The 25,703-nt window shown below is 46.0% G+C and overlaps 1 protein-coding gene across 2 annotated transcripts; it reads right to left on the bottom strand.

Annotated features, from left to right (window-relative positions):
- Nucleotides 1–1,959: 1,959 nt before the first annotated feature.
- STX4 (syntaxin 4) lies at nucleotides 1,960–16,944 on the bottom strand. Of its 2 annotated transcripts, none has more exons than XM_082196216.1 (11): nucleotides 16,764–16,944; nucleotides 12,525–12,635; nucleotides 11,254–11,353; nucleotides 9,632–9,706; nucleotides 9,374–9,444; nucleotides 9,175–9,283; nucleotides 5,468–5,544; nucleotides 5,242–5,379; nucleotides 4,453–4,563; nucleotides 3,906–4,041; nucleotides 1,960–3,436 (listed from the first exon to the last, which is right to left on the bottom strand). In XM_082196216.1, exons 1-10 carry the CDS (start codon nucleotides 16,791–16,793, stop codon nucleotides 3,958–3,960), a joined length of 906 nt encoding a protein of 301 aa, XP_082052342.1. In that variant the 5' UTR covers nucleotides 16,794–16,944; the 3' UTR covers nucleotides 1,960–3,436; nucleotides 3,906–3,957. The 2 variants fall into 2 exon arrangements, with proteins under 2 accessions (XP_082052342.1, XP_082052343.1); XM_082196217.1 differs by lacking the exon at nucleotides 16,764–16,944 and adding an exon at nucleotides 15,433–16,660.
- Nucleotides 16,945–25,703: the final 8,759 nt, after the last annotated feature.

The following is a 25,703-nucleotide window of genomic DNA, read 5'->3' as shown; positions in this document are numbered from 1 at the left end:
CAGCAGGAGGCCCCATTACCTAAAGTGGTGCTTCAGGTTAAGAACAGTTTCAGGTTAAGAACAGACCTCCGGAACGAATTAAGTACTTAACCTGAGGTACCACTGTATATGCTTGGCAGAACAGCAAACCTCTCTCTCTGTCTCTCTCACACACAATATTTTATGTTATAAAAGTGATTAGACTGACAAGAAAGCACATTACATCTCAACTGGAAAAGCATGTTGCATCTTCTTTGAAATCGCTGTACCAAATATTCAGCCACAAATGTCAAAAAGACCACACGGTCCACATCACAATTTAGCCCCCCACACCACAGTTTTTCAGTAAGAGGCTGAGGCAGGAAGTGGCAAGAGAGGCAGAAAGCAATATACGTCAGAGCTTACCACAGAAGAAACAAGTAGAAAGAAACCTTAAAGTAATTGGGAGGGCAGTGGGGTGGGGGATGGGGGGAGGAAGAAGCTGACGGGAGACTCAAGCTTCTCTCCTTCTCAGACCAGATTTTCTCTCTATGCTTTTGCTACAAGACCTTGGACGCAGGGGACGCTACACAGACAATTTGTTCTGCTTATTGCCTTTTTAAAATATGTGATCATTTAGAACTTGCAGGTCTCTCTGTGTGTAAATGCTGAAGTTCTCAGATGTCCAATGCTACACTTTACAGAGAATGACTGAACTCAAAGTTCTTTTAGTGCACCAAATAAAAGACAATTTCTTTGTAAGCCTACACACACACACACACACACACACACACACACCCCTTCCTTGATTTAGTTAAGAAAAAAGGACATGGTGCCCCCTACTGGCCAACATAAAGTCCTAGCTATTTCTATTAAGAGCTCTCCCCTCAACCCATCCACATAAGGAGCAGTCAGTTCTCAAAATTAAGTAGCTGATATTGGGAAGCGCCAGTTTCCAATAGTTAAGAAGCAGTGCTTTTTTTTTCTTTCTAAAAAAATGTTTAGGGCTACTCTCTTTTTCCTACTCATATTGAAATACTGCCCCTCAATGAGGCCAAACTTAGATTCACAAAATGTTTAGGGGTATGTGTATCCCTGCATCCCTCCAGAAAAAAAGCTATGGTTAGAAGCCAAGTAACACACTTCTCAGTAGCACAGGAAGGGAAAAAATTGCTTTGTTCCTTTTCATTACTGGTTCGGGGAATATGCTTTCATCAAGTTCCTCCCTACCCTATCTCAGAATGTATCTTTGGATTCAATCTTTCTCAGCCAAGTAGTGTTTGTTAGCAACTAAGGTGATATTGCTTTGCTGGGTCCGAGGGGTCCTCTGTGTAGAACCTGGTGTTTCCCATTGTGAGCATGTGAAAATGAGAAGGGGAAACGCAGATTGCTAGTCACAACCAAGGCTCCTTCGCAGATTGTATCTAGCTGTGTTTATCTTCCCTTCACACTCAAGGTGCTTTCTGGGTAACACAGCAGTGTAAAACAGCTGCTCTCTACAATGGCTCTTGAATTACATTTGGAAGAGGCATTTAAACTTGTACCTTGGGGTGATATTTTAAAATGCAGTTTGAGACCCCTCTTCAAGAAAGATCCCTCGAAGTATCCTCTCCTGCCTGTGCCCCAGGAGCGAAGCACACTCATAGCCGGCTACCATTTACAAGAGAAGCAGGGAGGTGGCAATGAATCACTACTGAAACTACGGCTTCTTCTGTGGGGTGAGACAACAGCTAAAATGAAAACAAGCAGAGAGGTGTCAAACTGGAATTAAACTTGTTCCAGGGTCTCAGAAGTTCCACAACTTCACAGCTAAGGCCTGGAATATGTGATGCATTAATAAAACTAACGATTTCAAGCGTACATGCAAGCGTAACTCTTACTCCTTGCCAAGTTATTCCCACAGCCTCTTCCTTCCAGGTTCAGTCAAAGGCATCCAAGACTGACAGAATGGTGGGAAGGAGCTTCTTGCATTGGGGACAACAATGAAACCACACCTTTGCAGACATTCTAGAAAGTGCTTTTATTTTTATATTACAAAATAATTTGAGGCAGGCTGCTTTTCTTTTCTTTACATTCAATCTCCAAGGCAACTGGAACAGTTTGCTAAATGCTTTGATCTGGACAAGTCCTCTTTTTCCAAAGTAGAAAAATATCAAATTTTCAGGAACAAGGCCAAAAGGTCCTGGCTTCCATTTTCTCCATGATTTCCCAACCCATTTCAGCTAGATTTGCAGACAGACAAACTCAAGGGGCTCTGACTCCTACTCCTTCCTATAACCCTCCTTTCAAGATCTTGATTCCCCCCAGCCCCTTGGGCAAGTTTTCCAGGTGGCTAATTCAAGGCCTGTGATCGGGTTTCCTGAGGGAGCAAAAAATATTGTTTGTGTGGTTTTGTCCCAATACTTTTTTAGGTTGGCACTGGGATTATCTCTCATTGTACAAAGAGAGAAAAGAGACCCAAAGAAAAGATTAAGATAATACACAGGGCTCAGAAGGGCTGTGAGCACACAACCCCTAAGGCACCAGGGACATGGCGGCTGGGAGGAGGGCCACACAGATGAAGGAGGCATGGAAAAAATGTCAACTTTAAAACTGAAAGCAGGAGGCAAACAGCTTGGTAGAAACCAATAGAAGGCATTTTAGCCATGTGAACCCGGAGGTCTTGGCTTGCTGCCCTTTGCTTCAGCTGAAACAGGTCCCATGTACTTACTAAAGGCCTCTAAAAATCCAACAAACAAGGTCAGGATGAAGGCAGTAGGTTAGAAAAAATTAACAGAGCTGCATGCTGCTTCCCTCATAGGCACATCTAACAGTGTTGAGTTTGTGGGTATGAAAGACCAGACATATCACCACCAAGTTCTGTACAATATCCATTTGTCCCCTTGTAAAGATGTACAATATACTGTGTGATAAGGGGGAAGCTTTAAAAAACTGACATGGCTTGTAGCAAGATGCATGATAAAGAACTACGACAGGCAGAGGAGATTTTAGAAGGCAGGAACTACAAAAAGGGTAAGGAAAACTCACAGCTGTCATGATCAGAATGGGAGAATTGGGGTTCCTCAAGAAGAGGAGCCATCTAGAATTCATTGCAAGGAAGGATACTGTTAAGGAGGAGGCCAAGACAGGAACTGACCATTTGCTTGTGGGTCAAGGCTACAGAATGCATTGGGGAAGAAACACAGGACCCAAATGCAAGCCACGAAACAAACCAAACTAGGAAGTCCAAAATAAACGCAGCAGAGACTTTGCTCTAGAATAGATCTTGAGAGTTATAGGCATCTGGAAACCATTTTGGATGCAGGGAAATCAGGGGCTTCTTGTTTCTGGGCAACAGGTAAGGAGGCAGCCATAGGCAGCATGTGCTTTCAGGACTGGGCGAAAGGCAGGCTGCATCTCCTCCAGCCATCTATCAGTGCAAAGGCCTCCCAGGAGAGGTCAGACGTTCCAGAACCATGATGAAGCCAAAGATGGAGCCCTGAGGAGGGAAAATTCCAAAATTCACAAGAAAGGAAAGGGCAGAATCAGAACTCTTCACTGCAGTTCCCAACTGAAGCCCTTCACCTAGCAAAATAGCTCTCCCACCACTCCCTCCTCCTACCTAGCCTGCCTAGGTGCCATTGCAAGAGGCATAAGGCATTTGAAATGCAGTGACTTATTCCTCAGCCATCACTAGTTGCAGGCAGCACCTCTAGCTCTGTCATGTGGCGCAGACCAGGTCAGAAAGAGCTGGAAATGACTACGGCCCATCCATGTATAACAGCAACAAGAGACTGTTGCAAAAGTGCACTGGAGCTGCATCAAGCCTGTTGTAACCCAGAGGGAAGAACCTGTCTTGGCATGAGATAAGGCACCTCTGAGCATGAGCCTCTAGAAGCACAGATATTGACCATGCCTCTCCCCTCAAACATGCAACCGTTCCTCGCGTCTTTGTCCCCTATACGCACCATCGGGCTCCAGCAACGCAGCACGAAGGGAGAGGCAGAACTGGGAGCCCTCCTAGCCAACTGCAATGGATACACCAATGATGACGATGATGATGAGCACCGTGACTGTCAGGCAGATGGCAATCATGAACTTCTTCTGCAGAGCCCCAAAGCAGAGAACAGGCAAAAAAGGTGTTAAGGCAGATGGCCAGGGAGAGAGGTCTCAGCTCCTGCTATATTTTTCGTTCATCTGCTAGCCACAGGGAGGAAGAACAAGGCACTCTGACAAAGCACCAAAACACTTTGGTCACGGGAAGCCTTGCTCAACAAGCCCCCTCCCCTCCCTTCTTCCGAGATTTCATCAGGCATTGCCCATCATCTCAAACATCTATTTGGAACAATAAAGGCTTGACAAGTGCTTTCCCTCCTTAAGTCAAAGCAGATGTTCCCAGGTTGCCAACTTTTGCCATTTGCACAGAACAGTTGCATGTAAGCATGATACGAACGAAGTCTATTCATTTTAAAGGAGATACAACCCAAATTTCTCCAGTGAACACAGTCAATTTACCTTGCGAGCTTTCTTTTGGTTCTCTTGAGCCATATGGAGGTGGACCTGCCCTTTCTTGACGTAGTCCTCTGAATCCAGGATGTTCTTCTCTATCCTGTCAATCATCTCTCCCTAAACGCAGTCAAAGGGGTGGGGGTGAGGTATGAAGAAACCTCTGAGTTGAATGGGAGAGAGGTGGGGTGGGGAGAAGAGACAACAGACAACTAGCGCTGGGGCAAGGGCGGGTGGCCAGGGAAAATATGTGAGGGGGGCAAAGAAGCTTCCCCTGGGTAGGTAAGAGGTGGGTCTGGGTCTGCATGGGGCCACTAGGGATAGAGAGAGAGAACAAGGTCAAACAAAACAGTGAGAGTACATAAGAAATCATCCAGTACAGGCCAGGAAAAAAACAAAGGTGAGCACACCTCCTCAAATTCTAGCAACCTCATCATAATAACTAAGCCCATATTAAATCTGTGTAAAAACTCCTAGGAGGCACGGATGGGAAGTGTACTTGGCAAGAAGAGTGACGGAAAGGAGCTTGAAGGCTGGTAAGAAGCCAAAGCAGAAACAAGATGGAATGGTGAGTTGACCCCTTCCCACCAGGGAAGGAAGAGTGAGGAAGGACTCGGTGCCTGCAGACAGCACCTGTATCTTCCGGTAGGGCTGGGAACGACATGTGTCTGTTGCCAGTCAGTGCAGAGAATGCCGAGCTAGTTGGACCAATGGTCTAACTTGGCTTAAGGCAGCTTCCTGTATTCCCAAGAGCACCTGGATCCCAAGTACCTTCTTTCTCCTCCCCCACTGCCATACCTGCAGCTCCACTTCTGTGGCCAGGTACAGGAACATTTCGTGGAGTTCCTGGATGCTGCGCTCCAGCTTGAGGATTTCACTGTGCCGTGTCTCGATTTCGTTCAGAGCCTGCTTCGTCACTTGCGTGTCCTTCATGATCTGCGGGGAGCAAGTGCGGCCGGATAAGTTAGCCGAGGGCCCCTTTTCTACCTGATGCCCTCCAAAGGCCTCGCCTTCTGGTACTCACGTTGGAAACAAACACCTCCGTCTGACCACTCTCCAGCATCTGGTCCAGCTCTTCATCGGAAACTGCCCCGCTGTTAGCTGAAGGGGAATGAAGAAAGTAGCCTCAGCTCCTGCCCAAAATAAGAAGTAAAGCCAGACTCCCTCACTCTCGGCAGCCTACCTTGAACCCTTCCACTACCCCTCCTGTCTAAAGGCACTAAATCCCCCACACCTCCAGAATCGGAACTCAAGGGCCACACAGCACCACCATGCCTGTTACTTGGCTGTGGTGCCACTAAGCCTTCTATCATGATGTACTGCCTAGCTGAAGGGAGGTGAAGCTCTCTGCCTGAAGTCTACTGTCAGGGGCTTGACATTTTGTGCTCTAAACTCCAACATGCTGCATTATTCAATGGTGGTTTAAATATTTGCTTTGCTTTATTCTAGGTTACTGAGGAGGTTTTCAAAACTTTTTGCCTTCAGGGAACCGCTTCCACATCAACAGGCCTAAAAAGCATTAAATCTTCCTTCATTTTTTACAGTGCAATCCTATGCATGCTGGCTCAGAAATAATTCCCAGTGAGCTCGGTGGGGCTTATTCCCAGGTAAATGTATACAGGATTGCAGCCTTAGCGCAATCCTGAACTAAAAGATTAACACAACTTTAACAAAACCCACTGGGGATATGATTCAGTAGAAAGAGAATATACATTTATAAATAAAAATAAAGCTTCCAAGGTTTTGTGGAGCTCTGGAAAAACACTAATCTTGTTAGACAGTTTGGTATCTTCTCTTCCCTTTCCCCCTCTATATTTAGATTTTTGCCTCAGCTTTATGTTAAAGTCGAGTATGGATGAAATGAGACACCGTAGACACTGGTGGTGAGGACCAAACCAAAATCTAGACCAGTGTTTCCCAACCGGTGTTCCGCGGCACACGAGTGTGCCGTGAGACATCGGCTGGTGTGCCGCGAGATACCTGGAGGGAGGCGGGCGAGTTGGGCGGCGAGAGGCGGGGCGGCGGCGGTGAGGAGAGGCCGCGCCTCCTGCTGCTGCCTGGCGCTCCTCCTCGCAGCCGGCAGCGCTGCCTGGGCGCCTCCGCGCGACTCTGCCTCGCTGGGTTTGGTCTCCCAGCAGAGACGGGTCACACGCGCCCCTCCCTCCCTCCCTCAGCCTGCGCGGAGGGAGAGCCAGAGAGAGGCATCGCTCCTGCGCTCCGAGGCGGATTGAGCGCAGCTGAGAGGAGCTGCCGAGGGAAAAAACTTTCACTTTTGTGCGTCCCTCCCTGCATGATGCTGCGCGCTGACGTCACGGGGCGGGGCTTTAATGGTGGTGTGCCGCGAGATTTTTTTTCAGTAAACAGGTGTGCCGTTGCCCAAAAACGTTTGGGAAACACTGATCTAGACTTTACAAGGAGGGATTGGGCTGACGCTGCGTGATGGGCCGTCACTGACCAGTTATTAAAAGCTGTCCTAAAAGTGCCTCTCTAGCTCCTAAGCCTTTTTGCAAAAAACTGTTCACATATTTGCAAGCTTTCCTCCTCTACAGTGAGATGCAGACAGTTTTATGGTGAAATATGAAACAGCCTACTCTCTGCAGGCAGAATACTGGAGTAGGGCAGGCTTGGGGGCTTCCAGGGTAAGAGTTCACACTTCTTCCCACACCGCCTTCACACCTCCTTCCACAGGGCTGGTAGCGAGGACCCAGCTCTTCAGAGTTTGTTTCAAGCCCTGCTTAAATATTAGCGGTGCCTTTGGTGCACATTCGCTAGAAAATTGTTAAGGGGGATCCCTGATACAGCTCACGCTTTCCTGAAGATTTTTATTAAATCTTAGCATCACACACACTCCTGTGAGGGATTTCAGAATGGGGATCTTCCAGCTGCCCCTACTCCTATTCAGCACTCTGCACAATTGGTACCTCTTTAGCTTTCAAATTCATCTGAAGGATGGGGCAGCTGGATTAAAGGATATTTCTTGACAAACCATCTTTATTTGCTGTTGGAGACTAGGAGAGCCTTTACATCAGGAATTTCAGACAACGTTCTGGTTTGTGTGATCTGGCCTATCTGAAATGAAAGGAATGCTGAAAAACCTTCCTCCCATTCCCTCCCCTCATTTGGCTGTGAAACCCCAGGCCAAGCGTGCTTTGTGCAGCTTTACCCTTCCAACTCTTCTGCCTTTCAAGGTCATCTTCCTTTAGAGGACAGCAGACAGACGCTATCCGTCTCCACAGGAAGATGACTTGGCCCACGTACAAGTAGCAGCACGTCACTGAAGCTTTTTTATATATATAAAACAGTTTGAAAGCAAAAGGGCTTTCAAGATTTTACAATACCTGCGAGGTGGAGGGTTCAGTTAGGAGCCAGGGTTGTACTAACCCTTCCCCACCACCACCCCACACAACAGGATACCTTTGAAACTGCTTCAGGAAGAAAAACTTGCCTGTTGGAAGACAGCCAGACTTTAGCAAAACCAGGTCTTCTAGTACTGATTTTTTTAAAATGTGCATCTTATCCACCCTCCTATTCTGGGCCCCATGCCTTCCCAGTTCACAACCTGCAATGCCTCTCATTACCGGCAGCTGTTTGTCTGCTGCTTTGCTAACCCTATACCTGAAATTAGTCGCAGAAGGGAGGAAATGGGGCAAATCTCCTCCTCACAAAGACCACCAGTGTTCTCAACTTCCCCCAAACTAGAAATGTTGCCAGTGCTCCCCTGCCTTGTGTCCCAAGTTTTGGAAATTTTAATAGTCCCCGTGCAGCATGGTAGTTGAGCCTAGGCTCCACAAAAAAAGTGCTCTCAAGACCAATATGCATAGTCATTTTCTCCAAAGCATAAAGAGCTTGCCTTTGGGCCAGAGACATGCCTGCAAACACACAGGGGGGAAAATGAAAGCCTCATCTGGCTACAGCCTGAAGTCACTCTGATAAGACAACTTGGGCAGACTTCACCATGCTAGGAATCACTGCAGCTGTATCCTTGAACACACACTTGCGTGGATGGGAAAGAAAGTGTGCAGGCCTGAACACACAGGCCTGAGCACACACTTGCGAGGATGGGAAAGAAAGTGTGCAAAAAACAGCAGTTATGAGCTTGGAAGTTGCCTGTGCCATGGTCACAGGCTTTCGCTTTTTAAAGCCAATGTAACGTATCCCCTGCTCTGTAAAATGACTCTGCATCTAAAATGTGCAATGCAAATCAATTTTGCAATGCTTGTTTATTTTGCATGTTTTCCACTTCTGCTAGCCGATGGAAAGATAGAAGTGTAAAGAACAGGCCTTAAAGACACATTATCTGACCAGTGGAAATGTTACATGTTTTCAATGCCCACTTCCTAAGATCTAAGAACTTGCTTTATAAACAAAATCAACAAAACTGCCAGAATCTACTTATACAGAGAGATTGCAAAGACATAAAACCCACGTGTCCCTGATCAGCATCACAAACACAACAGCTCATGCGTTTCTGGGACATCTCTAACAGCAACACTGTGAAAAGAATAGGGCACCATGTCCAAGCTTAGGATACTCATCTTAGCCACCAGGCAACCCAGATGACTTTGGGCAAATCACAATCTTCCCAGCTACCTTAGGGCTGGCATCATGACTTGTTCCCATGACTTCTGGGTGACTCTAGTAAGTAGGAACCTTGCAGCAACCGAGATTGCTGATTTGGCACTGAAATGCAGTCATCTCTGGAGCCAGTGGGAAGAAAGAGCAGACACTCACTGATCTGCAGCTGTCTCCTGATGCGCTCCAAATTCTTGTCTCGGTAGTCAGACTGAGTTGCATTGCACTGGTTGATCAGGTCCAAGAACTGTTGGGACAGGATCCCATGCTGAGGCAGAAATGGAAAGAAAGGGTTAAGGACACTTCTGTGGCCTCCTCCTCACCAGCACCCAAGCGAGCTAGCTGGGCCGCATCTGACCTGGGTTCTCTTCATACGAACGTTGATGGAGTTTTTGTTCTCATCTTCCCCATCCTTCTTGGGCTCAATTTCTATATTAAAAAATAAACAGGGCTGCAATCAAGCCACACCACTTTCTACTGGAGACCGAGAGAAGGCCTCCTCCTGGTTTCAGTACAATGAGCACACAGACAAAGCTGGAGAGCAGAAGCTAGGAGGTCCGACATCCAGCACTCTTCCCTTTTATGCATTAAGGCCCAATCCTCCTCCCACACTCACTTTTCAGGCGGGTCCGAATGTCTTTTGCCAGCTCCTTGATTTCCTCACGTAGCTTTTGCAGGTCTTGCTTCATGCCTAGAAAACACCAAGGTTAAAAAGTCAACAGCTGGGATTGTGCCAGAGAAGAATTAGATGACATCTGCATGTGGCTTTTGCTAAGGTGTTATGTATGTAGGTGCTTCTTTGCCACATCCCTTTCCCGCAGGCCATTTGGTCAACTGAAGGGAACATGGACTACAGTTGCTCTGCCCGCATTCAATCCACTGCTAGGCCAAATCATTTCTTCTTGAAGAACACTGCAAAAATGGCTGTTTCTCCATATTGCTTTGGCTAAAGCGCCATGCTTCCACCTGAACTACAACCTCAAGTCTCCTCACCTCAATGCAAAACTCCTTTGTCGATATTACTCATTTATCCTGTTTCTCTGACCACATTGATGCCTATCTTCTGATCCTTTCACTGGCTTTCCAGTCCATTCTACCTGTATATATAGAACAAAACCTTTGCCTTTACTTTTAAAGCTATCCATGGTCTTGCTCTGCTATCTTTCAGCTTTTGTTCTTCAACATATCCCACCAACAACTCCACCCATTTCCCCTGCTGCCCTCTTCAAGAGGGCCCTTCTTCTGTGAACTTGGCACAACATGCTCATTCAACTCTCTCCTCACCCCTTCTCCTGTGTGCATGGACTTTGGCTTTTCCTCTTATTTACTTTAGAGTATTTCTATTCTGTCAACCAATCAAAGTTCTCAAGGCTGCTTACAATGTATTTCAATCCCCCCCCCCCCCGGTTTTCTAATGTTCTAACAATTGGCACTGTGCAGCTATATCTCTTGACTGGGAACTGACGGCTGAACCATCCATCCGAATCCTCATTCCTAATTTAACCAAGTTTTTAACAATGCAGAATAGCATTTGCCCCTATTCACTCCTTCCTACCTTTGTCTGCCTTTCCATCCTACTGTTGTTCCCTTGCTGTCTATTTTAGGCTGTAAGCAACTTTGAAGCATGAATCTGTCTACTGTGCTCATGCACACACTGATGGAACAGTATAAACTGTCGCAATCCATAATTTGGCCTGAAGGCACATAATGCAGTATCCTTGCTAAACCTAATCAGGTCTAGTCTGGTCGGTGCTTTGATTGGAGGCTGCCTAGGAATACTATGTACATTAACGTGAGTTCCACAGAAGAAAGGTGGGGGTATACATCAATTATATTTTGGAAATTTGCTTAATTTCTATGCATTTGGACACCTCTTAAAATATCATAACCAATTTTTGCATGATGGCAATTGAAACCAAGAAGCAGGTTTTTGTTTAGATACAACTGGATTTCATTTTGAATCAATACGGTACACTGAATCTTTTCAAACTATAATTCATAAGAAAAGCAAGATATGAGGCTGCTAGGAGTAAACAGCAATGTGCACTTTGCAACAAGGTAATTCTAATTTTGCACCACTTTAAATCATGAAATTTAAATACCACTAAACTCTGCCCCTAAATTTTACCATTTTCTCCAACTTTTCTTGGCCACCTACCTCCAAGAGCTTCTTTCTCCAGTTTTCCCCCAGCCCATATCTTCTACTTCACCACCCGCATTCCCCCACTGCAAACTTACTATCCTCAGGGAGGGGTGTGGCCAAAATGGTAGTTTGATGTTTCTCTAGATCTTTTACTTTGCTTCCCAGAGTCTTCAAGGCTTCACGGATCCCACGTGTCTGAGAAGGCAATAAAAAATGATACGATGAGAAGGAGCCAATTCTAACCAGCTGAACCCTGACCTCATCTTGGAGCAACATTCGGTTATAGAAGTGCTGTCAGTCTCCTACCCTCCCCTTTTCCACTTTTCTTTGGGGGTGGTTAATGATAACACCCCAGAAGAAGAAGAAACACATTTCCTTTTCATTGTCAATGACCCCCAAATCTCCATCAATTCAGCGGGTTGCCAATGAAGAGGTATCTCCATAGTATGAAACCCACTCATATCTCACTGCGTATAACTACAAGCCACCAGCACAGGGAACTGGCTGACTAGATCTATTTACATAAGCAGAAAGCATAATGTGTCTGCTCCATAGGGTTCTAGAAAATGCTCAAGTGATTTGAACCCTCAAGAAATCACACCAAAACACTCTGTGTGCGGGCAATACTGATGCAGCTTCAGCTTACCAAAAACTGTTCACGGATGCCAGAATTCAAATTATCTCCTCTTATTTTATTTAAAACATTTCCTCCCATACAGCTCACAGCACATTAAAAATAAAATACTATTCATAAAAACAGGAACATTAAAACTGCATGATATATAAAAAGAACACAGAAATTCAGCATAAAACCAATTTCAGAGGGAATGAAACTATTAAATGATTGGGAAAATAGAAGTTTTTTGTCTGGCACTGGAAAGAGAACAAGGCAGGCAATGGGCAAATCTTCCACAGCCAGGGCACCACCAAAGCGAAGGTGCTCTCTCTTTCTCCTGTTGCCACCTGCCTCACCTCATTGGGTGGTGGCAGCTGGAGGATGGTCTCCAGAGCTTAACATAAGGAAAGGAGGGCAGGGAGGTAAGCACGGTCTTATTGTTCTTCAGATGTGCAGCCAGAAGATCTCCAACTCCTCCGACACATTATAGCAACAAACCAATAGCATGCAATAGCAACTGTAGCAAGAAAAAAGTCAAGCGATCGTGGAAGAGTTTCCATGGGATAGTGAAAACAAAGATGATCATGCTGATAGATGCCATTGGTAGATGGGACGTTGGTAGATGCGGGATGGGACAGGCTTATGCGTGTCCCACCAATGCACACAGCGCCTTGGAATGCACACACACACACAAAGGAAGATAGTTTTCAAGTCAACTCCACACATGCTTAGAAAGAAAGATTGTGGTACCGTTCGGAAGAATTCGTCAGTTGGATCTGGAGAGCCATTGGGTCTTGCTGATCCTGGCTGTGGGACCAGAGTATCGAGTTCAGTCTCTTCACAGTCCGAGTCGACATCCTTCTGTTAAAGAGAGATGTAGAGGGAAGAGATCAGATGCACCAAAGCACTTCCTGCACACGTGTTGCAGATGACAGGGGGGAAACACAGACAAAAAATCCCACACTGCTCTTAGACAAGATTCATTTTCATTCATTTACAAACATTTCTATCCAAATCAACTTCCAAATCAGCTAACAATTTAAAACCAATATTTTCAAACAATCTTTTCATTCCATTTTGCATAGTACAGAAGACACATGTTCTAAAAGTGAATAGAATCTAAAATTCCATGGTTGCTTAAAAGGCTGACTTGGGACCAGTCAGCTGTCAAGAAGAACAGTCTTGTGTATTCTGTTTTTCTCCCTATTCTCTATCAACACACACTGTTGTACTCTTAGACTAATTCAGAACTTTTGAGAGCTATGGGCATCTGTGAGAAGATGTGCAATTGGCACTGGATGTTCATCTGGCCATAACTGCATGTGGAAAACTGGCATGTCGATCAGGTACCTGCATCTATTGCTGGATCTATTGCATAACAACGTTGTAGACATATAACCAGTGTTAGAAACTGACCTATGAAAGCTAGGAGTTAAATGGTACCTTAAACCTAGATTATGGGTGCAACAACGGAATGTCTAGGCGCACTTTTTATAACAAGGATACAAAGCTGAATATTAGTGAACTGCACCTAAATTTAATGTTCATTTTTCACATTGCCTAGTTCTTCTCCTGCCCACCCCCTTCATATTCTTAAGAGGGTCTCTTCTCCAGTGAGTAGCTAGAAGTGCGGAGGCAGAAAAAGGTCCTCCTTTCCTTCCACTCTGCAGTTTTAATCTGAAATCTTAGGCGCAGTATTACGCCCAGAGCTCAGAAACTGCTTGCACTAATGAAATTCCTTGTCGCAAGATGCGCCTAGAACAATGGTAGTTTCAAACACTGCATATAATGTAACACACATTTCTCTGTGTGGATGCCAACCTGGTCGCTACATTTTGCTGCACAATAAATCTGACCAATTTTTAAACATGTAATCTTGTACAAAAGTGAGAAAAATCTGTAACTGGGAAACATGGAAGACAAGTTGGACACTGAGGGCTTCCTCTGTTGGAGAACACTCTTGCCTCAGTCTTTAATTCAACATAAGAAAGAACAAAAAAAGTGTTTTGCTCCTAGATTGGAAATTGGCTATGGCACATACAGTGGTACCTCGGGTTAAGTACTTAATTTGTTCGGGAGGTCTGTTCTTAACCTGAAACTGTTCTTAACCTGAAGCAGGAGGCTAATGGGGCCTCCTGCTGCCACCGGAGCACGATTTCTGTTCTCATCCTGAAGCAAAGTTCTTAACCTGAGATACTTTTTCTGGGTTAGCGGAGTCTATAACCTGAAGCATCTGTAACCTGAAGCGTATATAACCCGAGGTACCACTGTACTACTCATGAAGGATTTGGGATGAAAACCTCAACCAGCGGGGCTGGGATGTGCCTCTGTGTACTTTGGCTGAATTCTGCTCCAGCTCACTTGGACCTCAAATTTCTTTGTGTCTGTAGCAATGGCAACTTTTGCCCCCAGTTGAGAAGATGCACAACACAGGTCTTATTAGTAATATGCATATGGGCCAGGGTTCTGTGGGAGCAAATCAAACCTCAAGAATGTGACCTAGGGTATAGAATCCAGTTCCAAAAAACATTTCATTTGAATAAACTTTAAAAGCACAACATCACTAGCTAGTTTCTAGCTCTCATGGTTGATAAGAAATGCTTGAATGTACATGTTGAACACCAGGTGAAATGTCAATAGCCAAACAATGGTTGATCAAAGTTTCTAGCAGCTGGGGACAGGGCTTCAGCACCCTCCATAATTCCATGCCCTCTATTTCATGCAAAATATTTATGCAAATGTGCACTCTCCTGTGCTAGAGATCCATGCTGGCTGAAGCTCTTTCTAATGCTGCACTGTAGTTACAAGGTAGTGACAGCATTGTCATTTGAATTACCTTTGTGCAGAATTCCATTTAGTTTGCTTTTTTTAAAAAAGAATAAAGATAATCCTGCTTGTGAGACACTTTCTCAAACAGAACTGTTATGAAAAGAACCAACTATATATTCCAAAAAGTAGATGACTCCAGAAGAACTATGGTGGCATCTTTAAAACTAATTCATTTAATTGTGGCATAAGCTTTCAAAGGCCAACAATCTTCTTTATCAAAGTAATCTATATAGGTAGTAGGAACATTACTACTCTTTAATTAGGGTTGCAAGCTTTAGCCAATTAAACTTTAACCACAGATTATGATTCAGCCCCTGCTTAATTGGAATATACCATTGTGCATGGTGCAGATGTGCCAGCTCACTCCCTTCCTGTATCAAATTTGACAACAGACTTGAAAGAAAAAAACAAAACTAGCAGCTATTTTGTATATTAGTGTGAAACCACCCTGGTTTCCTTTCTAGTAAGAACGACAAATATCTGAAACTGACATGAGAAGTCAGTAATATGTTTCCTAAATCTGTATTTTCTCGCTACTGATAAAGATGGAGAGACAAAGGGATGAACGGTCAGGGCAGAGATACTGAAATCTTAACAAAGCAAAGCCTAGAAATTTCATGTTTATACACAGGAGCTGAAGCATTCTGGAGGACAAGAAAGGCAACGGGAATACAGCCATAGTGTTGTTTGCTGACACCGAAAAGCATCTTAAATGTAATGCATAACTAAGTGGAAGGTGACTTTTGCATTAAGCCATCTGCAAACATTGTTCAAACCCTGAGACAGAATCAAACTTGGTCCCTCTATCTCTCCCTCTCAAACCACTTACCATTTTGGAATCTTGTAACAAGTGAGTCCCAAATGTAACTTCCTAATGTATCATCAGTTATATTCTGGTTCTTTTATAATATTTCTATCCTACCCTTCCTCCAAAGATATCAGGGCAGCAGCCACAATGATTCTATGAGGTCCAAAAGGCTAAGAATTGACAACCTAAGGTCACCTGGTAAGATGCATGGCTGAGCTGGATTTTACACATTTTCCCAACCAAAAGTCTGGCACTATCCACCACCAGTTGCTGCCTCCCAAGACGATAGACCAATGCAACATCCAGTGGCGTTATTTGGGGCTGGGTATCGCTTTGGTGTGCAATATTGCCTTGCCCAAATGAGTTAACATCTCCAACTTCTTTTGATCTCTGGAAATTCCTGGGGCCCTAATGTGCTCTACCCCAGCTCCTTTCCATGGTGTTTCCACTAAAACATTGGGGTGGAGTAGTAGCTAAGAGAAAGCCTATGAAGAGAGCAAATGTGAAGACGAATGAAGAGGGAACCAATGCAAGAAGGGACAAGGGAGTGTTACATGAATATGGGGGACGAAAGGAGCACAGTGTGAGGACAAATGGGGTGCGGGGAAGAAATATAAAAATGCTGGGAGGCAGACTATGGAAAAGGGAGGGCAGAGATGAGGATAGTCTCAGGAGGGCAACCCAAAGAGTGGATGGAAGAATGAGGGTGACAGAGAAGGGGAAATAACTGGAGGCAGCAGGAGGACGATACAGGGATTAAGAGAGCAGATACACAAACCCAGAACTGGGCTGGGGGTTTGGAGAGGCGAGTAGGAAAGTGGGAGACCATGATCACGGGAGGGACGGAAAACAGCGCCCCCCACAGGAGCCTGAGAGGAAAACGCGCATTTGGAAAGGAAAGCTTTTGACTGTCAAGGGGAGGGGAAGTTTGAAATTTATGAAATCCAGACAGCGAATAACAGAAACGAAAATGGCAACTCCTGGCTGTGTTTTTGGGGTGGGGGAGGTGCGCACCTGACACCCTGCGGGGGGGGGGGAGCAATGAGGCCCCTCGATGCCGTCGGGGTCAGTGAGGGGAGGTGGAAATCGGCCTTCAGAGGTCGAGGGGCCAAATTTGGGGTGAGGTTTAGGAGACCTAAAATTTGGGGTGAGGTTTAGGGGGGATGAGAAGAGCAAAAGGGACTGCGGGGGGGAGGGGAGGACGAGGCGGCAGAGAGAGCGAACAGCCTATAAAAGGCGAGGGGAGAGCGGCGCGCGGGGGGAGAGCGTGGCCGACGGCGCAAAGGAGGCACGGAAAGGGGAGGAGCAAAGGCGACCGTTGTGGGCGTGGCCAGCCGCGCGAGGAATCTCACCCCTCTGATCTCGTCCGTTCGGTCCCTCATAGCTGCTTCCCCCTCCTTTTTTTTCTTTTTCGCACTCCCGGGGACGAAGTGGCGCGGGGGGGGAGGGGGGGAATCAGAATGGAGGGGCAGGAGGAGACTGCGCACGCGCGCTGGAGGTCCCTCCTCCTCCTCCTCTTCCTTCGCCGCCGCCTCCCCCTCCCCCGCCTCTTTCTTCCTCGCGGGTAGGTTGCTTGAGAGGCAAAAAGAAAGGGGGGGGGAGAGGGAAACACGCTCTGTCGCCACCTAGCTCGTACTGCGCATGCGCCGTCTGGCCCAGCCGCTCGACACGGCGGTTTTCAACCTCAACCCCTCAGCTAGTGGAGAAGCAACGGAAGAGGAAGGCAGACACCAGGGATTGATTTAGTATGTTTATTGCTATTACAGAGTCTACCCGGGACCCGCTTTTTTCTATCATTCGGAATCATTACAACGGAGGATTTTTATTTTTTTAAAAAAAGCAACAGGCGTAGTGTGGGTTGGCAAGGCAAGTAATTTGCGCCCCCTAACCCATGGATTTGCGCCCCCTAACCCGTGGATTTGCGCCCCCTAACCCTAACATGTTGCGGCCGGGGGCCCCCCTGCACCCCCCACGCTACGCCACTGACAGGAGGAGGCGGCGACTTGGGACGCCCATAATGAATGTCCATAATGACCTCAATATGGCCGCTGCCGGAAGTTCTTCTGCCTCTACCGGATGTCGTTTTTCATCGGCTGGACATCGGCTGTCATTGAGAACCATAGAGCTACATGCATGCGTAGAGTGTCCCACTAATTCTGGCCAATGCTTAATTAATACAGTAGTCCTTTGCTAAAAAAGTAGTGTCGTGTGGAAATGATTTGGAATGTGCAGCTCCGAATTTGTTTTTAATGTAACCGCCAGTTTTGGGATACAGACTATTTAAATTTCGCACAAATTTTAAATGAATTAAAACGGGCCAATAGGCAACAGGTTCCCCTTCTCACCTATGGAAAATGCTAGACTTTCCTCACACACCACCACCTTTAAAGGTAAAGGAACCCTTGACCATTAGGCCCAGTCGTGGCCGACTCTGAGGACTTTGTTTTTAAGTTGTAATCATTCAACTTGTTTTTATTATTGCTTGTAAGCCACCCTGAGTCCGGCCTTGGCTGGGGAGGGCAGGGTATAAATAAAAATTATTATTGGTGTATCTGAAGAAGTGTGCATGCACACGAAAGCTCATACCAAGAACTAACTTAGTTGGTCTTTAAGGTGCTACTGGAAGGAATTTTTTAAATAAACATTATTATTATTATTACTTGCACTTGGACGTGCTTCTGAAATGCTAGGTTGGCAGGAGCAGGGACGGAGCAACGGGAGCTCACCCCATTGTGGGGATTCGAACCGCTGACCTTCTGATCGACAAGTCCTAGGCTCTGTGGTTTAATCCACAGTGCCACCCGCATCCACCATCTTTAGTTCACAAAAATTCAGCTGGTGAAGCCCAAAATACAGGGGCTGTAATGGGAAATAAATCTTTGCCCACTGAATTTCTGGCTGTCAAAGCTACTACATGAACCTTTGCCAGAAAAAAAGTTGGCAACTCTTTGTCTCCATTGGTAATTTGGAAGAAAGTTGCTTTGTTCATTTTCCTGTCAATGTACTATAAATTACTAATAATGTATGTTCTGATCATCCCATCTCCAAAAGGACATTGTAGACCTGAAAAGGCCACCCAAAATGATCAGGGCACTTTGCTTTTGAGGAAAGCCTAAACACATTGAGGCTTTTAGTTTAAGAAAAAAAGATGATTAAAAGTAAGGAATATTTTTTAAAAAACACTTATTAAGTGGTGCATACTGTAGAGGATGCAGCTAGAAAGCAGCTTTTCTCCTGCTGCTGTAATGTTAGAACTTGGGATCATCCAGTGGATGAAACTGGTTGGCCTTGCAGTAGATTCAGGAGAGGGAAGAATGGACAGTGTCAAGATGTGTCCCAAAATTCTACTTTTAGAACGTAAGCTGTAAAATGAACACCAGGGTTTCCTGTGGCAATGGTAGTAAATAGCAGAAGCACTTGTTAATTATGCTCTGAAAGATTGGAATAGATTAGTATTAAAAATATGAGAGAATATTCCCTATTGAATATGTGCAACCTTTATGCTCTGAGATAGTACTACATTGACTACCAGCTGCATCTGGTTGGCCACTTTGGGATAAAAGATGGAGTAGATGTAAATGGACCTTGGGTTTGATTCACCAGATCCCTTCTTACAGAGTGTGCTTCATTAGTAACAGAGTTACATCTACCCTTCAGATATTTTTCAGAGCAGCTTGCACAACCTTCAGATTAATGAAATAATTTGTGGGAGTGTTCAGAACAGCCCTGGGCATAGCGTGCTTCTGTAGTCCAATGTCAATTTATATTGGCTTCTGCTCTTCAGTAAAATGTACAGGTATTCCATAAAATAAACCCTATTTAATTTTGGGATTTAATATCTGCAGGACTTGTAACCCTGACTCAGATTTGTTTGCCATGGCAGATTTGTATGTTTCATTTTGAATTAATTGTTTTCTGTTGTAGAATCAGTGGTGTTGCCTTAAGACAGGCATCCCCAAACTTGGCCCTCCAGCTGTTTTGGGACTACAATTCCCATCATCCCTGACCACTGGTCCTGTTACCTAGGGATGATGGGAGTTGTAGTCCCAAAACAGCTGGAGGGCCGAGTTTGGGGATGACTGCCTTAAGAGCAATCCTATAGCGATATCCACTGGGTCGAGTAGGGTTAGGATCCAGTGGATCCTATCTGGCTGAGCTGGGAGGTTCCCAGCACAACTGGGCTATACCAGCATAGCTCGCCATCCTTGGCTCAGCTGGAGATACCTGGCTCAACCAAAGTCTGGCATATCTTAAACTGGCATAAGCCCTGGAAAAGGGGTGTTGGGTGGCGGAACCAGAGTGGTGACATAGGCTGGGTCCTAAACGTGTTGACTTGGCAACCCAGCGTAAGTTAAGCCAGCAAAAAAGGGTGGTGTCACCCAAACACTCTTTTAAAGCCTCATTTTCCCTCTGTCAGGCTTGCGCCAGCTCAGCCAGAAATAGCCCTGCTCCTGAATGGATCTGCTGTACTTTGCACCAGCTTAATTTACATCAGTTTGTTTTATGCCAGCTTCTTGTAAAAAGGCTGATCCCTTATATTGAGTAAGGCCATTGGTCCATCTAGTTCACCGTTGTCTACACTGGCTGGCAGTGGCTCTCCAGGGTTTCAAATGGGGTGCATACCTAGCCTTACCTAAAAAAGTTGGAGATTGGAGCTGGGACCTTTTTCCTGCAAAGAGAATGCCGTAGCACTGAGCCATGGCCCTTCCCCGTGCTCATCAGTAAAGAGGGTGAGCAGGTGTAAAGAAACACAAAGGTTCATTGTCCTTTGGCTAGCTGTGTGGCATACATACTGACAGGTGCAGGTTTATCAAGCTAGGCTCATAAAATCTGTATCAGCTGAAATTTCTTCATCTGTTGTTGTTGTTTAGTCGTTTAGTCGTGTCCGACTCTTCGTGACCCCATGGACCAGAGCACGCCAGGCACTTCTGTCCTCCACTGCCTCCCGCAGTTTGATCAAACTCATGCTGGTAGCTTCAAGAACACCATCCAACCATCTCATTCTCTGTCGTCCCCTTCTCCTTGTGCCCTCCATCTTTCCCAACATCAGGGTCTTTTCCAGGGTGTCTTCTCTTCTCATGAGGTGGCCAAAGTATTGGAGCCATAACTTTTATATGCCTGTTGTCTTTGTCCATGGAGTTTTCTTGGCAGGGATACTGGAGTGGCTTGCCGGTTCCTACTCCAGGTGGATCACGTTTGGTCAAAACTCTCCACTATGACCTGTTCATCTTGGGTGCCCTGCTCGGCATAGTTCATAGCTTCTCTGAGTTCTTCAAGCCCCTTCGCCACGGCAAGGCAGTGATCCATGAAGGGGTTCTTCATCTATGCTGCTCTTAAAAGTGGCACTGTCCTCCTTTCCGTTTTAAATAAACCAGAGATAGGTTTGCCTCCTTTCGTTGAGCTGATGATCCAGGAGGATCAGCTGCTATTCCTTCAATGAGAACTAATGACTAGGCGATGTTTCCTTAATTAGCAGTCTACCTGCAGTGTGGGATCTAAGAAGAGTGTTCTCTTGGTGCTGGGAAATGGGCCAAAAAAATAAGCAGTTTGACTTTGGGCAGATGGAGAAACCAGGAGCTTTATGAGTTCTAGCAAACACCTGGGGTGTGTGCCATAGCCTTGGAGTGTCTGCGTGTGTTTGCACTGCAACTATTCCTCTTTGAAAATCTGCTGCAAGATGAGCAGTTGTTCTGCCTGCTGTTGGGGGGTGGGGGTCTGCTTATAGATTTGTAAATAAGCAGAGTCTCCAGAGCTCCCTCCCTTTCATATCGCAAGGAAACAGACTCCGTAGAGAGGCAAACCTCCCATCCTTTCTATCAGGGGAGTGAGCCGAGATGCTTTCATTTTTGTGGTAATGTCTAGGTTTACTGGGGTCTCTCTGTGTGTGAAAGGGCTTGGTAGATTGTGGGTGGGGTGTTGTTGTTGTTTTTGCTGCTTTGCAGGTGGAGGGGCTTTGGCTTGTTGTTGCTTGGAGGACCGACGGAGCTGGAGCCACCGTGCGTCAGGCCAGTCCCCTTGCTGGCTGCCTTGGCAGCTTGCCCTGGCTGTCTGTGTCAATAGCGCAGCCGGTGACTCAGGAGGTTGCAAAGCTCCGTGACGGGAACAGGGATGAACTGATCCCTGCAGCCAAGGCGGAGGAGGTGTATGTGTGTGTGTGGGGGGAATTAGTGTGGTTCAGAGAGGCAGGATAGGAGGAACTGTCTCCTGCAGTAAGGGACCCAATGTCTACTAAGGTTGCAGTCCTAAACACATAAATGAGAAAGTCCCATTGAACACAAAGGGAATACTTTCTGAGCAAATGCACATGTACTTGTACTGTTAAAATGGGGGAAATGGTGTGACACGGCTGCATGGCGGCTTATGTCTGGCTCTAGCTTTTGTTAGTGTGTGTTGGTGAGATTATTATTATTATTCATTTCATTTCGATACCGCTTTATATTTTTCAGAAAACAACCTCAAAGCGGTTTAGAGCACATGAAAACCTCAAATTAAACAACCCGGAATAAAAAAATTACTGTAGAAAGTCAAACTATACATTCAAAGCAACACAATTAACAGGGAACTAAAAAATTATCTTAAAGAGTTCAGAATAAAACATCACAGACGAGGTCAACTACAGAACGTGCAACATTTATCGCAGTTAACAACAACAATTATATCAAACACGTCGAAAGAAAAGATTGCTAAAGGAAGTCAAATATAAAGTGCACATTTAAAACGGCATAATTAACAAGGGAATAAAATACAACTTAAGCATAGGAACCTGTCAGCTGCTGTTGCTGCCAATCTTGCCAATCATGGCAGGCTGCAGCTGCGGAAGCTCAGGCTCGATGACCTGGGTCTGCACTAAGAGACAGCCAATATATTTTCACCCATGGGGTGAAAAGTACCAGGTTGTACCCCTGCTCTCACAAAATTGTTGGGGGGGGGGCGATACCCCACTGGGAAGTTTCGTTATGTGAGCATTAGTGGAACAAGCTGCGATGCTCTTGTACAGGTTCAAGTTGCTAGAGAGCACAAGGAAGGGGTGAGGAGAGTTGCTGTTGCACTCAGGTCCTGCCTTCAGGTTTCCCATAAGCCTCTGGTTGGCTGCTGTGAGAGCAGGATGCTGGAGTAGTTGGCGCATGGACCTGTTCCTGCAGGGCTCTTGTGTTCTTATGTTCTGGTTCACTTTAGTAGTGATTGCATAGGAGAACCTTTGTACCTGGTTGAAGGTCGTGCCCTATAAGCGGTGCTGGATTACCTAATAGGCAGATTCAGCCTGTGCTTTAAAAAAGAAGAATTCAACATTCGACATTTCAAAGAAAACACTGAAGTGAAAAATCAGACTTCCTTACACTCAACTGCACACCATTTCTCCGTTCCCTTTTTATTAGTTATCCTCACCAAAACCAGGAGGCGCCCTACTGGCGTAGATCAAAATAATATGAGGAAATCAGATCCTGCCATGTGTTTAATATTCTATTCTATTTATTTTTAAAAAAATATTTGACGGTTCAGTATTGCCCTTATTGTTACCTGTGAAACACCTTTATTCCCACCCCCAAATCTGATGCCTGAGGCCGACTGATCTTGTTGTCCAAACGGGGGGGGGGGGGGAATGACCTCCTTCCGGTGTCCGACTGCAGTCCCTCTGCATAAGTTATGCATTTCTGGCGCCAAGCCCTGCGTGCTGTTTCATTTTCAGGAAACTATTCCTGGCAAGTTGGGAGCTGTGACACGTTTTTTGCTCGGCAGTGGAATCTTCCTGCCAACTAGGGTAGGCCTGAATGTGCTCGACTCCCAGCAGACTTGGAATCGTGATCCAGTCTCCCCAACACACACACACAAAATGGAAAAATGTAATACATGCTTCAAAATCACCAGATTTGAACTCTGCAAGAGATTTGTGCATGTTTCTTTGGACCAGCTTTGTGGGCTGAAAACAGTACAGGGACATGCTGCCACCATAAGTTTCCAAACTCGGCGTCCTGATTGCGGAAGCCGAAAACATTTCAAAAGTAGCAGGAGCTGAGATGTCAAATGTTCTTTTTTAGGTAGTTTGTGGGATGCATTTGCCATGAAGCACACATGGATCCCAGCTCTCCTTAAGGAATGCAGGGTGAGGGGTGCTGGATCACTCTCCTGTGGCTTAGAACTGGGAACTCAGCTGAGGGGAGCTAAGGGGCAGTGTCTGTCAGTGGGTAGAGCTTGGTGTGGTATGCACGGAACCCCCTAGTGCAGGGGTCTGCAACCTTTAAGACAAAAAGAGCCACTTGGACCTGTTTCCGAAGGAAAAAAAACTGGGAGCCGCAAAACTCGTCATTATAAAAATAACTTTTTTGTCACTTTTTTATTATTTCTTTGTTTGACCCCTCAGAATTACTCCTCCTCATAGAAATAAACATCAAATTAACAAGTTACCTTTTTTGTGTGTGTGTTCTTCACTCCCCTTCAAAACAGTGACCAGCATACATGCCCCCTTTCAATGCAGTGACCAGCGTACATGCCCCTTACAATGTAGCGGGCAGGTGGGCGGGAAGGTGACGTCGGGACGGTGCGTGACTAACGCACGCACCGCCCCCATGCGACGTCACAGCCAGTACAGCGCCCGCCACAGTGGGGAGTGTCGGGGCGCACAATGCACCTCCTCCCCTCGCTAGTATCCGCCCCGGAGCCGCGGCAAAGGTGTAAAAGAGCCACATGCGGCTCCAGAGCCGCGGGTTGCAGACCCCTGCCCTAGTGGCATTTAGTTAGTGCCAAGTGTGACAGTTTGGGGGAAGAGCCTGCCTGTGCTTAAGGGGTGGAGCTTGATGGAAGTGGGGGCGAGTGTAGACTCCATTTTATCCTCCTAACAATCTAGTTAGGTAGCTTATGTGGATAGATTTCAACCCAAGAGCTCTCTAGCACTGCAAACAGGCACTTGTCTGACTATGGAGATTTTGCAAACTGGAAGATAGCTGAGAGCTTCCCCTCCCCATCTTCTTCCAAGCCACTGATGTGCCGCAAATCTATAACACAAGTGTGTGGGGATAGCAGGCTACAAAAAAATTCTGGTAGACCGGTGACCTTGGTGGACTTCCTAGCAAGGCTGCTCTGCAGTGACTGCACCCTGCTGGGTTCTCCTAGCCTGTGTGACATGCACCTCCCACCCAGCTCTAGGCAAAGATGCTTGTTGTTGTTTTCTCCAACACTTTATTTATAGATTTCCTTTGTTTTAAATTACAGCCCTGTGGATTACAAAGAATGTCATACCCCAAGAAAAAAGGATTCGGGGCTTGATATCTGAAGAAGTGTTTGTGTGGGTCGGATCCAAGCAAATCAGGTTCAGGAAAGAGACAAGTGCAACACAGGGAGGGGCTGGTCTGTAAAAGACATGGGAAAGGGGAGGCGGAAGGCAGGCTATAGGACTGGAATTAAAGGATTGTGGGTCATTTTGCTGAAATGGGCAAGACCTAAGTGGGCTATTGGTGTAGTCCTTGATTCCTGTTCACTGCTCCCTCCACACAGCTATGAGTTGGCTGCTGGGGTGGGTAGGGGTGCAGCAGGGCAAGCCTAGCCCAGGGGAGAACAGTTCCTGATCCCAAGTACATAGCTATCGGCAGCCTATGACTGAAGGACCTCCTGCAGCCATTTGCCTAATTTCAAGCAATTGGGTGGAGCCCAGAGGGACAGAAATAATAGAAATCATAGAATTGTAGAGTTGGAAGGGACCCTGAGGATCACCTAGTCCAGGGTTTTCCAAACCTGGGTCTCCAGCTGTTTTTTTGGACTACAACTCCCATCATCCCTTTGTATTACATGGTGGTCTTATGCCAGCTCCCATGGGCCAAGGCAGGTCAGGAGTTCTGCAGGACCACGGATAGCTCCAAGAAAGTGATGGGCTTTGACAATGGCTGCATGCAAGCCATACATTTAAAGCACATTTCCCCGCCCCAAAGAATCATGGGAACTGTAGTTTACCTCTTACACTGCTGAAATTCCAAGGACCCTTATCAAACTACAGTTCCCTGGATTTGGTGCGTGCATGTGTAAATGTGCTGGAAATGTATGGTGTATCCACAGCCGAAGTTTGAGAGCAGACTGAGCCTTTTCAAGCCTCTGTCTCTTCCTGGTTCTGCCTGTCTCCTGGTGGATTCCTAAAGGACCAATCCCTCCCTGTCTGATCCTAGTTTGTTCTTAGTAATTAGAGTTTAAGCAGACCACACTTCTGCTCTGAACAGGAACTGTGATCTGTTGAAAACTGTAAGCAGAAATTAATCTCTTAATTTCAGGCATGGAGAAGGAGGTGAGAGGAGATGTGAATGTGTGGA

This window comes from Podarcis vaucheri (genome assembly GCF_965113315.1).
Source record: "Podarcis vaucheri genome assembly, chromosome: 13".
NCBI classification, from domain to species: Eukaryota; Metazoa; Chordata; class Lepidosauria; order Squamata; family Lacertidae; genus Podarcis; species Podarcis vaucheri.
Note: the sequence above shows the minus strand (reverse complement) of the source record. Positions and strands in the feature narration are given on the sequence as shown.